The sequence below is a fragment of the Marmota monax genome, unplaced genomic scaffold (assembly GCF_021218885.2).
Source record: "Marmota monax isolate L192 unplaced genomic scaffold, Marmota_monax_Labrador192_F-V1.1 WCK01_AAM20220418_F8-fsc00012, whole genome shotgun sequence".
NCBI classification, from domain to species: Eukaryota; Metazoa; Chordata; class Mammalia; order Rodentia; family Sciuridae; genus Marmota; species Marmota monax.
Window position 1 is genome coordinate 9,182,809 of NW_026695227.1, and position 16,437 is coordinate 9,199,245.

A 16,437-nucleotide genomic window follows, 5' to 3' on the forward strand; every position below is an offset into this window, starting at 1 on the left:
TTTAACTGATTATATAATTAAACATTTTTCCTATTTTAAAATAAACATGTCAGTAAATGTTTCCTATAAAGTACCAGATAGTAAATATTATATTTTAAGGGCTATATGGTCTCTACTACTATTCAACTCTGCCATTATAGTGTGAAAGCATCCATACATAATATGAAAATGGTTATGCTCCAATAAAAATTTATTATGAATGCTGAAATGTGAATTTTAAATATTTTTTATAATTCACATTTCACAAAATATTGTTCTTTTTTGATGTTGTTTTTAACCATTTAAAAATACAAAAACATGCAAGGCCCTAGCTTCCATCCCCAGTACTGGGGGGAAAAAATGTATGTATATATCATTCTTAGCTCATCGGACATACAAAGATAGGCTGTGGGCCAGAACTGACCCATGAGATGTTCTTTGTATCTCCTGATTTAAACAGTTAACATTTTACAATTTTATAGGCAATTCAACTATAGCCAAGACTCCTACTTCACTGAAGAATAAAAAAAAAAAAAAAAAAAACACAGAATTCATACCTTAGAACTAGAAGCATTTAACATGGTAGCAGAAATTCCTAATTGTTTTAAAACCATTAATTGGTCTTCCATAAGAGAGATCAATGGGCAAATCACAAGTGTAAATCCTAAAAGAGGAAGGAGGGACAAAAAAAAAAAAACTTTAAATTTTACACCATCACCAGAATGACCTGTAACCATTCACTTTCTTTTCTTTACTATAACTTGTGGGCCTACCCATCCTCTGAATAGAGGATCTTCGATGCAGTTTTATCAATATACTGCCTATTTCTTACCCAAAAATAGATATGAGTAAATGACCAAACAAGGTGAGGATAAGGCAAATAAGCAAATATAAGACAGAAACTTCTACACTTATTCAGTCCTATAAAAATAGATTTTAACATTTTGAATGTTTAATTTACTTTCATTTTAAACAGTTTTAGTAAACTCAATAATATAATATGAATCAGGTCAAATTCTAAACAGTTATATTAGGGAAAAATTATTCCACAGCATTCCAAATGAAAACAGCAATCTACATAATTAAGAAGGAGATTTGCGTGAGTATTCTACTTTTTGCTCCAGATTAATTTATTCTGAGTAGGAATCAGTGAATAGAGTATTGACTGAACGAAGTTCTAATAATACCCTCCCTCTCGCCTATAAATGAAATTGTTTACAAGAGCAATTCTACATTTTGTTGAAATTATATGACTTAATATTTCTGCAACTTATTTGCTATAATAACCTCTGGCAGAGTGTACATACATTTAAAAATACAAACTTAAATTATAAAGTTTATCAGGGATTTTGCTTTCTCAATTATTTTCTATACTTCTCCCTCATTACTGGCATCTATTCATTGCATTTAACCATGGTCAAGTCTCTCTCATTTTCCCAAAAGCAAGACACCTGCTAGGGTCTGAATGTTGGTGTCCTCCCAACATTCTTATGTCAGAACCTAACACCCAGTATGACAGTAATAAAAGGCAATGTCTTTTCGAAGTCATTAAATAATGAAGGCACAATGGGATTAGTGTCATTATAGAAGAGGATAAAGAACATATCTCTGCCCCTTTCTGTCATGTGAAAATGCAGCAAGGAAGGTGCCATCTGTGAGGAACAGGCACTCACTTGACACCAAATCTGCTGGTACCTTAATCTTAGACTCCCCAGTCTCCAGAACATATTATTTGTAAGTTATCCTTTCTCTTCTTTCTTTAATAGACATTCTTTTCCAAAAGGTATTCCACACTCACCAGTCCTACCTCCACAACTCCTACTTATTTCCAAGCCATTGTTATTTTGTTTCCACTGAACCTTCTGACTGAAATTGCTCTAGCTAAGGTAAAAAATGAGTCCCTTGTCACTATATCAAGAGGAATTTTTAAGTCCTTATTTTATTTGACCAATAGACATCACTATTGCCGACAGACATCGCTAATGACGCTCCCTCTTTCTAACACTCCCTTCCCAAGGCTTCTAATGATACTACACTCTCTGGATTATCCTCCTACGCTTTGTTCATCCTTCTCAGCCGTTCCCTGCAACCCTCTTCTTCTCCATTAACCCCTCAACTCTTAGCACTCAGATGTCTGTTCCAAGGCCCTCTTCTCATGTTGCCCTGAATTACTCCTGTGGCTCCAATGGCCATCTCTACGTTAACAGCCTCCAACTATTCTAACTCAGATCTCCCACTCAAGCTTTAGACCCAAAATCCTACCACACAGGTATCTTAAAGGTATCTTAAATTCAACATGTCCCAAATTGAATTCATTATATTTTCTCTCCATTTCTAATAAGTTATTTCTCTAGTACAACCTATTTCAGTGAACAATCTCTACTAATACAAAGAAAAACAAAATAAAACAAAAACACTTGGTTTTTACATGTGTTTGATCAGAAATTAATGTTTTAAAGAATTAAAATACATTCAGAGAAACAATTTCAACTTAAAATTCATTCTTATTAACACGCACCCTCTGAACATAATGCTGGTAACTGGTAGCATAAACTTTTCCCACCTCCTGTAGGCATAACAAGAAATACCTCCTTTCCAGCCATTGTTACATTAATAGTTTCAAGTTGAAGTGGTCTGAACTTCTGTAGTTTAAAGACATTTTGCAGAGCATCTTTGACTTTACCAGACCATGGAAAATCTAGAAAGAGAAAAATAAGCTAAAATACTAGAACTATTAGGTTTATAAATGAGACAAAAATGTAAATGGCTGCTTTTATATAAGAATCAGATAAATATACATAAGACTTTTAATACTTATGAACCATTAAACTTTTATAATAACAATTTTGGAATTACTATAACTCAGAAATCTAAGCAAAGCAAAAACAAATTAAATAAGAAGCAGTACATCAGAAAAAAAACATAAACATGTACCAAGTGAGAATAAAACCACATAGAACGGGAAGTCTTCAACCAGGTATTTAAAAAATCTTCTGAATGTTGCTCAAGAAATTTACAGCATAAAAACTCAAATACAGTGAACAAACTTAACAATTATCTGGAAAATTATCTGGAGTTTTTGGTGTAAATATCTTGTGTTTAGAAGTCAATCAGTAGAAAACAATCTCTACAAAAGTGCTGCAATTCCTTCTAGAGTTATTCTACTGTAAGTAACAATAAACATTGTTTATTATTATTCATTCAAGATTTTGAATCAATGGTTTCTTCACCATAGCAGGAAGAAAGACTAAACTTTGGCAAGTGGTATGAGTAACTATTTATTTATTTTCTCTCTCTCTCCTTCTCTCTCCCTTTTAGTTAAAACTTAGAAAATTTGGCTGCAGGGGTACAGGTCTATAATCCCAACTACTCCAGAAGTTGAAGCAGGAGGATACCAAGTTTGAGACCAGCCTGGGCAACTTAACAAGACCCTGTATAAAAATAAGAAAAGAAAAAAAAAAAAAAAAAAACAGGAGATGTAGCTCAGTAGGAAAACATCCTAGGGTTCAATGCCCAGAACCTCCAAAAAAAAAAAAAAATACTAGAAAATTTAGTTGAAGTAAATATCTATTTTTCAAGCACTGGACAATGTTACTTACATGCACCTCAATTTCCATATGTGAAAAAAAACTGATAAAGTCAGAATAATAAGAGTTTAATTTAGAAAGATTAAGAACATGGGTTAGAATGGTTCCTTTTCACCAAATGAAGAGCTAGTCTCACCTCTCAAACTACTACTGGAAAGCACTGACCCACACGGAATGACTTACTTCTACAGAAATGAGAAAAAACAATACTAGCAAAGAAAAAGTAGACCTTCTTTATTCCAAGCGGCAGGTGAAGAATCACACTCGTTGCTTGTCCCAGCATCAGAATCCTCTAAACACTGATTTATTTTCTTTGTTAGGACAGATTTTTTCTGAAGGAGCTCTTGTTGCCTTTCCATGAGTTCTTGAATTTGAATGTCTACTGCATGTAGCTCACTGGTTACAGAATCCAATTCCTCGGTTAGTGCTATGAGGAAGGGAGGAGAAACAAGACCAGACAGTTAATTTCAATTTCCCTTTCCTATTGGCTTCTGGATGTTCCTCATCATCTATATTATGGACAAACTTAAACCAGTATAGCAGAGCAGTCAAGATGACATGTTTCAAAGTCAGAGAGACCTGGGTTCAAAGTCAGGTCTTCATCTTACCTGAGTAATCTTGGACAAGATACTTACGTGCACCTCAATTTCCTCTTCTATAAAATGTGGGCCATACCTAACTTTCACAGTATTGTTAAAAAGAATTAAGAGAAATTTGAAATTTGAAATATTGAAATTTCTTAACACAGTACCTAAATATTGTTAAATATTTAACAATTGATAGTTACTGTCGTTATTATTACTGTACAGAGAAGGTAGTCCAAAAATCTCCTAAATCATTTAAAGAAAGTGACTAGCTGGGCACAGTGGTGCAGTGATGCACATCTATAATCCCAGCTACTCAGGAGGCTGAAGATTAAAAGTTTGAGGCTAGGATAAGCAACTTCATAAGCCCCTGTCTCAAAACAATAAATACAAAGGACTGGGGATGTAACTCAATGGTAAAGCAGGAAAGCACCTCTGAGATCAATCCCCTGTACCAAAAAAAAAAAAGAAGAAGAAGAAGAACAAAAGAAGGAAGAAAAGAAAGTGACCAGATAATGTTCACATTTTGGCTGATATGATGAAAAGATAAGGAGTTATTAATTATAAACGAGATGCAAGCAACAAAAATAAAAATCAGTGGTACTATTGTAAGGCTGAGGTTGTGGCTCAGTGGTAGAATGCTTGCCTAGCATGTGTGAGGCACTGGGGTGAATTCTTAGCAACACATATAAATTAAATAATAAAGGTCCATCAACAACTAAAAAAAAAAAATACTATTGGGATTGGCATTACAATTCCATTGTAACTAATTTATAATTACATATTATGATTTTAGTCAATGTGTGATTTTTTACCAGTCCAAGTATTAAGGTCAAAGTCAGATTCTTTTTGAAACCTCCCAACAGAAGCCAGACACATTTTAAAGATTGTTTTCCAAAATATCTGCCTGAAGGGTTTTAATGCCTCCTTGTAAGATGAAATCAGAGAGTTCTGACTGAAAATAGGATATTAGGGTAGGAACTGCAAGAACTCCCTTCCCTGCATGATTTGTGCGTTAGGTCTAGCCACAAGTGAACTCTGCAGATCTGAAAGGTGGAAGTCAAACAGCAGGCAAGTCTACACTAGGATGACTGGCACACAGTCAGGAGCTACTGCAGCTCATTCTTGTCAGGGATCTGCTTGCTGGCTTACCTTGTTGCCATGCGGCAGAAGCCAGTTCCTCCAGCTCTTGCTAAATCTCCCTGTTGCAGCAAGTTGGCCTGCAGCTTCTTTGGCTTCTCTGAATGTTTGGTTATGTTTGCAACTTTCTGTGGCAAAGTGCACTCTTCAGCAGCAGGATACCTGCTCCCTGTAAGTCAGAACCCTGGGAGTGATGACACACTGACACAAGTCCCAATGAGAGACAAATGGGCTCCCCACTGTCCTCATGAGTTTCTGCTCATCCTTACTGTCCCATATTTCACACCCATCTTCCTTCCATACTGCCGGCACTGCTGACCAGGGACAGGGGGTTAACCAGCTTCCCTGTCAGGACTAAAGCCTCTAATAAAGTTCATCACTACTCATAATGGGTCAGATTATCTGACTGAACCCTAACTAATATAGAATTTGGATCCAGAGGGATAGAAACTTAATGGATTCTCTAGCCCCACAGTCCATAAGTGAGAGCTATTATGGGTAGGAAAGGTCAAGAGGAAGCCAGCAAAACTGCCTTTAGTCAAAGTAGCAGGTTACAAAATCAACATACAAGAATCTTTTACACCAACAAGGAATCTGCTGAGAAAGAAATCAGGAAAATAATTCCATTCACAATAGCCTCAAATAAATAAATAAGCTCTAACCCAGGACATGAATGACTGTGACAATGAAAACCATAGAACACCAAAGAAAGAAATTGAAGATCTCAGAAGATGTCCTTGGATATAGTTAAAATGGCCATACTGCCAAAAGCAATATATAGATTCAATGCAATTCCCATCAAAATACCAAAGGCATTCTTCAGAGAACTAGAAAAAAAGAGTCCTAAAATTCATTTGGAAGAATAAAAGAACCAGAATAGCTAAAGCAATTCTAAGCCAAAAAAGCAATGCTAGAGGCATCCCAATACATGACTTCAAATTATACTATAGAGCTATAGTAACAAAAAATGCATGGTACTGTCATAAAAACAGACATACAGACCAACTGTACAAAATAGAAGACACAGAGACAAACCCAAACACCTATAGTCATCTTAATTTTGATAAAGGTGTCAAAAAATATATATTGGAGGAAAGACAGCTTTTTAACAAATGGTGCAGGGAAAACTGGTTATCCATATGTAGAAGAATGAAATTAGACCCTTATCTCATACCCTGCAAAATATCAACTCAAAATGGATTAAAGACATAGGAACTATACGACTCTTAGAAGAAAACATAGGGTCAACACTCCAGCATATAGGCACAGGCAGTGACTTTCTCAATACAACCCCTAAAGCTCAGGAAATAAAGCCAAGAGTTAATATATGGGATAACTTCAAATTAAAAAGCTTCTGCACAGCAAAGGAAACAATTAGAAATGTGAATAAACAACCTACAGAACTGGGAAAAAAAAAAAAGACTTTTCTAGCTATTGTCCTGAAAGAGGATTAATACCTTAATACCTAGAATGTGTTAAAAAAAAATTAAAACCCTTAACACCAAAAATCAAATAGCCCAGTTAATAAATGGGCAAATGAATTAAGAAGATACTTATCAAAAGAAATACAAATGGCCAAAAAATACATGAAAAAATGTTCAACATCATTAGCAATTAGGAAAATAAAAATCAAAACCACACCAAGATTTCATCTCACACCTAGTCAGTCTCTACCCTAATACTGGAGAAGATGTAGAGAAAAAGGAACACTCTAACACTGTTGATGGGATTGTAAGTTAGTACAACCACTACGGAAATCAGTATGGTAGTTCCTCAAAAGACTAGGCATGGAACTACCATGTGACCCCGCTATACCAGTCCTCAGTATTTATCCTGAAGAATTAAAGTTATCATGCTATAGTGATACTTGCATACCCATGTTTACAGCAGCACAATTCACAATAGCCAACCTATGGAACAAGGCTAGGTGCCCCCTCAATGGATGAAAGGATAAAGAAAATGTGATACACACACACACACACACACACACACACACACCAATAATGGAGTTTCATTCAGCCATAAAGCAAAATGAAATGTGCAAGAAAAATGGATGGAACAGGAGATCATTATGTTAAGAAAAATAATCAAAACTCAGAAGGTCAAGGATCACATGTTTTCTCTCATATGTGGAAGCTAGGGGCAGGGGAAAGGAAAGGAAAGGAAAGGAAAGGAAAGGAAAGGTGAGGATGGTGAGGAGCTCATGAAAATGAAAGGGAGAGGAAAGGGACCAGAGGGGGGAAGTGTTGGGGAGTGATATTGGTCAAATTATATTGCTATATTATGTATATGTATAAATACGTAACAACAAATTCTACTATTATCTATAACTATAATGCACCAATATTTAAAAAATGTAGAAAGAGGAAAAAAACTGTCTTTACCTAACTATATAGTAAACCAAAAGCTTTACCGCATACCTATAGGGTCTGCAAAAATTGTTGCCTACATGGGCTAGGGTAATGATTCCTACCACATCCCTAATCAACTTACCTATGTGGCCTGTGCAGAAGACAAGTGAATCCCAGAAACTAACAATACTTAACGGAAAAATTATAAAGCTGTGGGTCCAATAGCAACTGCTATTTCATATATGACTTTACTGATGGAGCAAAACACATCCCTGGCACCTGGTATACAGCTATTTATTTGCTGAATATTTATTCTCTTTATCTTTTTACCTTTTAGCAAAGGCCATCAGAAGCAGTTTGAAGGGCTAGCAACATATCTTCACTATCCCATCTCAGAGAAGTATCAACAACACTGGAGCCCTATATCACAATTTAATCTTCAGAGACTTTGATGGCTTCTCCATTCCACTACACATCATACTGGCTCATTACATTGATGATATCATGCCTATTCAACCTGTTGAACAAGAAACAGCAACAGTAGCTGCTCTAGAAACTATTCTATAAACTATTAAGACAGATACATTCCAGAGATGGAAAATAAATCCCACAAAAATTTGAGCCCATCAACTTGGTGAAATTTCTATAAGTCAAAGGGTCTGGGGGATGTTGAGATATTCCTTACAAGATAAAGGGCTAAGTGTAATGGCTTAGATATTAGGTGTCCCCAAAAAGCTCATGTGTGACACAATGCAAAAAAAGCTTAGAGATAAAAATGATTGAATTATAAGAGGTTTGATCTAATCACTGCATTAATCCTCTAATAGGGATTACCTTGGTGGTAACTATATGCAGGTAGGGTGTGGCTAGAGGAGGTGGGGCCCTGGAGGTGTGCTTTGGTGTTTTATATTTTGTTCTTTTTAAGCAGAGCACTTCCCCTGCCCCACCCCCTTCCTGGTGCCATGTTCCCAGCTGCTGTCCTCTGCCACATACTTTTGTCAATATGTTTTTCCTCACCTCAGGTCCAGAGCAATGGAGTCAGCCATCTGTGTACTGGGACCTCCATGAGCCCTCATATAAACTTTACTTCCTATAACATTGTTCTTGTCATGTGTTTTGGTCATAGCAGTGAAAAAGCTGATTAAAACAGCAAGCTTGGATATATGGACCCCCCCCCTTTTTTTTTTTAAAGAGAGAGAGAGAGAATTTTTTAATGTTTATTTTTTAGTTTTCGGCGGATACAACATCTTTGTTTGTATGTGGTGCTGAGGATCTAACCCGGGTCGCACGCATGCTAAGCGAGCACACTACCGCTTAAGCCACATCCCCAGCCCATGAACCCCTTATTGTTAACAGAGGGCACAAAGCCCCATGGGACTACTTGGATTTGGGAAGCAACATGTACTTCATTTACAAAGTAACCCAAGAAGCTGTCTGTTCTGAATAGGACCCTAAACAAGAGACAATACTGCCATACAATCTTGTCTTAACATTGACCCAACAAACTTGCCAATATTTCAAGTCTGTCTTGAACAGTGATGCTATATGGCATCTCTGCTGTACCTATGAGACACAACATAGGCCATCGTGATTGGTGTAGTAAAGCTATATCATTCTCTACAGATAACTATTATCCTCTTTTTGGAAATATATTCTGGCTTGCTCCTGGGTCTTACAAGAGATTAAGTTGCCTGCACTGCCTATCATCAGTCAGGTATCATCTGACCCAGCAATTCATAAGGCAGACTTCCATCATCACAATAGAAGTGGTATAAGCAAAACTGAGCCCAAGCAGGTTCTAAGTGAAGTCACGAGCAAGTGAACCATGCTGCTATCTAGACTCCTCCTCATCAACCTGCCGGAGTTCCCTGTGACTAGTTCCTTATTACTGGACTGAAAAACACACAGAACTAATTTACGAAAGACTGCATGGTATATTGGAACTATCCAAAAATGAACTACTAAAGCACTCAGTGCTTCTCCAAAGGGTCCCTGAAGAACAATGGGAAGGGAAAAATCTCCCAGGCAGCACATCTTCAAGCAGTGTACAGGATTTTTCACCCTGCCTGAGGTACAGATACATACTAGTACACTAGAGTGGCTTTATGAATTGGCAAGATGGTTAGGAAATTGTTGGCAAGGTCTGAGGAAAAGGCACAGAATATGGAGATATTTGTGTCCCATATGAATAATCACTAAAAATAACCTTCACAAAGATAGATCCTAATTACTCAGGTAGACAATATGATGTGGACATCGGTCAGACACATTGTTAGCCAAGCCTGTCTTTGTACAATGAGGTCAAGAACAAAGTACCCATGTTGAAGCAATATAAACTTTCACCAGCAAAGACCAATATCTATCTCTATCTCTCTCTCTCTACACACACACACACACACACACACACACAGCTGTCTATAACATAGCTCAGTGCCCAAATTGCAAACAGCTCATACCAACTCTGAGTCTCAACTGTGGCACCATTCTCTGGGAGACAGCCAGATGTTTAATCTAAAACTGATTACATTGGAACATTCTATGATAAAAAAGGCAACATTCTGTTCCACTGGTATAGACATTTACCCTGCATATGGCTTTACCTTCCCTGCCAGCAATGCTCCTGCTAAATCTATCATCTGTGAATGTACAAAATGCCTTATGGATTGTCTTTATATTCCACACCAAACTGCTTCTGACCAAAGAAGCAATTTCATTTCGTAGCAAATGAAGTACAACAGAAGGCTGGCACTCAAGGAATCACTGGTCTCATCATGTTCCTCAACCTCTGAAGCAGCTGGCCTGAGAGAATGGAGTGGCATTTCAAATATTCAATTAGATGACAGCTGGGTGGCAACACTTTAAATGAGAGAATAGCATCCTCTATGTTAAGTTGTACACCAAAGAATCCTGTTTTTCCCCCAAGTCTTCAATTCACTGGCCTGGGAAGCAGAGATACAAATGGGAGTGACTCCTCTCACTATTACTGCAAGTGATCAGCTAGTTAACTTTGGACTGCTGGTCTTGAAGTTCTGGTTAACAAGGAAGCAGTGCTTCTACCAAGGGAAAAAGCAAGTGTTCCACTAAACTGGAAGTTGACTGCCACTTGGCCACTTTGAATTTCTCATGTCAACAGACAAACAAGGGGGCTAATGTAATGGTTGGGCTAAGTGAGCCTGACTATAAGAGGAAATAGACTGTTACTGTACACAGAAGGAGTATGGAATGTCAGCAATCCTCTAGGGTACATCTTAACAGTACCATGTCCTGTGATTAATACTATTAAAAAAATTACAGTAAACAAATATAAGCAAGCTGCTAAAGGAAGTCTTCACCTAGCAAGAACCCATGACCAGCTGAGGTGCTTGTTGAGGGCAAAGGGTACAGAATGGGGAGCTGAAGAAGGCAGCTAAGACCATACCAGCTATGACCATAAGACCAGTTGAGAAACAAGAACCACAGTAGCTTTAAGACTTTTTTTCTGATTTTATTTGTAAATAAACTAAGTTTGTGTTTTTTGTTTGGTCCCTCTCCTATTCCCTGAACATCTAATATAAAACATGTTCATAGTAGTTAACCTCATAAATTGGGATTTAAGTTTCAAGATTATCAGGAAGGATGTGACTCATAAAATGTGTTCATAGCCTGGTGCAGTGGTGCATGCCTGTAATCCCAGCAGCTTGAAGGGCTGAAGCAGACGGATCTCAAGTTCAAAGCCAGAACTGAGGGAGATCCTAAGCAACTTAGTAAAACCCTGTCTCAAAACAACAACAAACAGACTAGAGATGTTGCTCAGTAGTTAAGCACACCAGGGTTCAATCCCTGCTACCCCAAACAAACCAAAACAAAGCAAAAAAAAAAAAAAAAACATGTTCATGGTAGTTAATCTCACGTGTCAGGATTTAAGTTTCAAGATTATGAGGGAGAATGTGATTCAGTAAAAAGAAGAATAAGCATCATTCAAAAATGAATAAAGAGAATTTGTACCCTCTTTTGGGGAGAGAGTCAGCATGTACTTGATTGATACTTACATTATTTTAGGCAGAAGCATGGTTGTGCTATTGCTTGGAAGTTAAATACGATTAAAGATGAATGTACATATTCTCATAGGCAAGAGGTAAAATCTAGTGGTTCTGTGCTGTAATAACTAAGTTAGGTTAGAACAACATTTCATAGAATTCCCTTGCCTGCATAGTTCTGGGGTAGGTCTGCATAAGAGAACTCTGCTAGTCATTTAGAAGGTAGAAGTGAACAGTAACTATATTTTCCATATTTAAGAAGGTCAGGGTAAGTCCAGGGCAGGTGGCCTTGTTGGCATGGGGCAGCAGCAGGGCTCACAACTCCAGCTGCTGCTTGCAGCTCCTCCAGGGCCTCTTGGTTGGCCTCTTTCAGCTACTCTGAAACCTCAATCAGGTTGCGCACAATTCCATGATGAAGTACACCAATTTTCTAACAGATATCCTGCATCTCAAAATTGGATAAGTGGCAATGAGACTAATACATGCTCTGGTGAGAAACAGAAGTACATCTTTTTAAGTAGTAGTTTGTCTTTGCTTTTCTCACTTCACATCCATCATTTCTTCCCACTTGCTGGCTCTGCCAACTTTATACTCAGTGCCAGACACACTGTCAACAGAGACAGACTTCCATACTCACATAAGGACAAACCCTTATGATAAATCCTTTATAACACGAGAGTACTTCTGCTTCTCTAATCAATGATACAAATGTTAATGTCAATGCATGCAACAAAGTCAACATCATCATATCTTAGACAAAACCACAATGGATTAAAAATAAAGTACAACTAGTTGTAATAAATCAGACTATTTTACATTGTTCAGAATTATGCCATTTCTAATTCTGGCCTAACAACAGCACAAGTTACTATAGAAAATGAGATTAAAACGTCAAGTGAATGATTTCACCAATCCATAATAGAGAGGGGCTGCAAGTGTATAGGGCTTATGTTACTATCTCATCTCAAGAGCGTAGTAAATTAAGCACTCCAGTGTTCCTAAGTTTACATCTGATGCAGGGGAACTATCATTCTTCAGAAATAGTATATTTCTGAAATATACTATACATATTAAATAAATAAATATATTTATTTATTTATTTATTTATAAATATATATATATATATATATATATATATATATATATATATCTTTCTAGTCTGAAAAGAACCCAGTGTTGTTACTCCATGAGTAGAGATAGTATGTAGCAAAGACCATATTCACTATACCATATAAAAGACTGAAACATGCTCACAGTAGAAGTTCCTTGCCTCTGACAACCATCCTAACCAATAGTAGCAAGATCTTATCTATAAGCACAACAAAAGCTGATCAAGTTTGTGAAATAATGGATGGAAATACATCAAAATGCTACAAGTGCTTGTCTGAAAGGTAGAATAATGCATGTTTTTCTCTTTTGCACTTTAAAAAAAAAAAAAAAGCTTCAAACAACTCTATTTCTAAGAACTTATCTTAAGGAAATACTCAGAAAAATACACAGATTTAGATTTGAACATGTTCAATTTACATTTTAAAAAGACAAACAAATAATGTCATTTAAAAAAAGCAAAACAGTGAGGTATTAAAAATAAATACATACACAATTATTTAACAATATATCTATATTCTATATTTACATTATATTTCTAAAATCATATTACAAAACAATATGTTCAAAAAGCTAAAATTTTTGTTGGAAAATAATACAACTAATGTTAACAGTATTAATTTGAGTAGCAGGGTTATAAGTGATTTATTTTCTTCTTCATGTTCTTAGGTTCTTAGAAGCCTATCAAAAACATCATTCCTTGCAATCCTTGTGCATTACTAATGGTAATATAAAGTTGTATAACCACTTTAGAAAACAGTATAGCAGTTCTTCAAAAAGTTAAATATAGAATTATCTTATGATCAAGCAATTCCAATTCTAGGTACATACACTAAAGAATTAAAATGAGGAACTTAGACATTTCTGCACCAATGTTCACAGTAGCACTATTCATTATAGTCAAAAGGCAAAAAAACAACAACCAAATGCTCATCAACAGAGGAGTGGATAAACAAAATGCAGCATATACATACCATGGAATATTATTAGCTTTAAAAAAAAAAAAAAAGAATGAAATTCTGATGCATGTTACAAAATGGATGAACTTTGAAGACATTACGCTACATGAAATAAGCCAGGCACAAAAGACTTCACCACATGAAGTTCTGAAAATAGTCAAATTCATAGAAAGGAAACACAGTAACAAGTTAATGAGTTTTAATGGTTACAAAGTTTCAGTGGGATGATGAAAAGGTTGTGATGGTTGCACAACCCTGTGAAGGTATTTAATGCCAATGAACTGTTCACTTAGTAATAATTAAATGGGAAACATTGTGTATCTTTTACCATGATTTTTTAGAAAGCTGAAAAAAGCCATCATTTCTATAATTAGAAGTTTTAAAACATATTAAAAACAAACATTTATCAAGGAGCTTACAATTCAATATAGAACAAAGTGAATTATAATCATTTTCACTAACCTGAAATAGATGCCATTCTAAAATCGAGTTGGAAATCCAAATTTCTTTCTAAAAATGAAAAGCAAACACAACAACCATTTTTTTTTTAAACAAACAGTACTAATTGGGCCAGGGATGTGGCTCATTGAAACAGTGCCTGTTTAGCATGCATGGAGCCCTGGTTTGATCTCCCATTACCACAAAAAAAAAAAAAAAAAAAAAAAAAAGGAAGGAATACTATTGACCTTTCAAAGAGGACTGCATGTTTCTTCCACAATGTTTTTGTTGTAACTGTTGTTTTTAGAAAACCCTCTAGATTTTAGAGAGGTATCCAAAGTCACATAAACATACATGGGATAATTACAATGTCAATAACATTTATCAAACTCCAACAAAAGTGATGTAGAAAAAAGTAAAAATATTAAACAATTCTGCCACTAAATAATTGTGTGACCTTCCCAAAATTACACACCCTCTTCCTCTAAGCCTTCTTCCCTGCATGCAACATTGCAATGATAAAATCTATCATAAATAACAAGTTGGATAGATCCAAATGTCCCAGATTAAGCAAAATACGTCAAAATAAATTAATCATTCAACACTTTATTGAGCACTTGCTTCAAAGAAATATAATTTAATTTATATTTAATATAATTTAATTTATATTTATATTTTAATATTAATATTAAAGGAGAAATTGGTATTCTATTATATAAATTAAATTATATAAAATATAATTTAATTTATATTTATATTTTAATATTAATATTAAAGGAGAAATTGGTGTTCTATTCTATTGGGTTAGATTTCAGGAGGAGAAAATAGGACAGGTTAGTGATGGGGAGAAAACATGGTTTGTGTTGTTTTAATGACTAAAATCTAAGCATACATATATGAACGAGTGGAAAACAAAGTTTGAGAGAAGGAATTTTAAATTCCCCATAATCCTATGAAAACCTCCCCCAACTCTCTCATATGACAATTAACATTTTCTAAAACTATGTTAGTGCTCTCCAAAGATAGCTTCAGCAGCATCCTAGCCTTACTAAGACTATTTCCTATATAGAACAATTCTTTCTACGTAGAATTCTGAAGCCACCAAAAGGCTGGAAAGACATGCAAGGGTTTACGTGCTAAAAATATGGAATGGGCACATCATTGAAAGACAGTTAAGAAATGGTGATAGCCAAGGACTTCTAATTATTTACGTAACTATCTCTTCACTTCCTCCTGGAAATAGGACATTCCACCCATAAACTATAAGGTCCTCTAGCTGAGCAGGGTTTGAGTCTCTTCACCTTTACATCCACATCGCCTAGCAAACTATCTACATCTACCCTTTTGAAAGGGTAGGATCTATATCCAGTTTTTCCCTACTGTTTTAAATGACTCCTTTGATTATGCTATTAAGACTGATCCTTCCCCAAATAACGTGATTTTATAGCAAAATATCTCAACATAAAATGAATTCAAAAATTAATAAGATACAGCAAGTCTTCCAGTCAGAAGTCGACTAGGCATCCACAGGAAAGTTTTTACGCAGTGACAACCGTCATCAATATTTGAAGGAAATGCCGCTGAGGTCCAACAGTCTAAACCAGATAAACATCCCTCCACTACACTTCACCTGCAACTCGCAGCCATCAAGTACTGATAATTCCCTCTCTTATGTCACTGTGAAGCAGAGGGTAGAAGAAGCGTCCTTAGTGTAATTTCAAAATAAATGATGGCTGTTAGTAAAGGGGTTTGGGGAGCAAAGCTTCCTGAGTGAAAGTCTGGAGAGATTAAGAAAAAACAAAAACAAAAATGGTCCATAGGCGAACTTGCCACTCAAAAGCCTGAGCTGAAGGAAAGCAGGGCAGTGATTAACGCCCTGATTTCTCCTCCGCTAAAGTGTGAATGGAAGGAAGTGATCCTGGATGGATTGGTTCGCCCTCTTAAGAAAATGATCAAAGGAGCGTCCTCTTGTCCCTTCAAAGCTTTAACAGGAGTTACCCCACAACCTCTGTCCATGAGGGTGAGAGAAGCCGCCTTCTATACCCGGGTCCCCAAGCCCAAACAGCCAGGGCCTGGAAACCGCCACCCACCTGTAGGTCCTGCTCTGCAATAAAATCTTCCCGCCACCCAGCCGGGAGAATCCACCCTTCCGGGTCGGCACATTCAACCAATCGCAAATAATAACCTTCTCTAATTGAGCAAGGGGCGTGGCCAGCATGCGCATCATCGAACAAGACCACGGGTTATTGGTTGATTTTGTGAGCAGGTTTAGCCAA

At 36.3% G+C, this 16,437-nt stretch overlaps 2 protein-coding genes across 3 annotated transcripts in view; one reads left to right on the forward strand and one right to left on the reverse strand.

The window, feature by feature from the left end:
- Positions 1-8,267, forward strand: part of Pyroxd1 (pyridine nucleotide-disulphide oxidoreductase domain 1) — a 57,212-nt gene extending 48,945 nt beyond the window's left edge. Inside the window, exon 12 of the mRNA XM_058576294.1 lies at positions 7,979-8,267. Coding sequence (XP_058432277.1) covers positions 7,979-8,002 — 24 coding nt within the window. The 3' untranslated portion in view covers positions 8,003-8,267. The remainder of the gene's footprint in view (positions 1-7,978) is intronic.
- The window catches only part of Recql (RecQ like helicase), a 34,831-nt gene extending 18,472 nt beyond the window's left edge, over positions 1-16,359 (reverse strand). The window contains exons 1-5 of one of the 2 annotated variants that reach the window (XM_046436230.2): positions 16,252-16,359; positions 14,186-14,233; positions 3,796-3,993; positions 2,498-2,677; positions 537-643 (exon numbers count right to left, since the gene is read on the reverse strand). In XM_046436230.2, the coding sequence (XP_046292186.1) occupies positions 537-643; positions 2,498-2,677; positions 3,796-3,993; positions 14,186-14,233; positions 16,252-16,324 (606 nt within the window). In that variant the 5' untranslated portion in view covers positions 16,325-16,359. Of the gene's footprint in view, positions 1-536; positions 644-2,497; positions 2,678-3,795; positions 3,994-5,302; positions 6,195-14,185; positions 14,234-16,251 lie in introns of those variants that run through there. The other variant, XM_046436232.2, reaches the window with a different exon arrangement.
- Between the last annotated feature and the right edge of the window lie 78 nt (positions 16,360-16,437).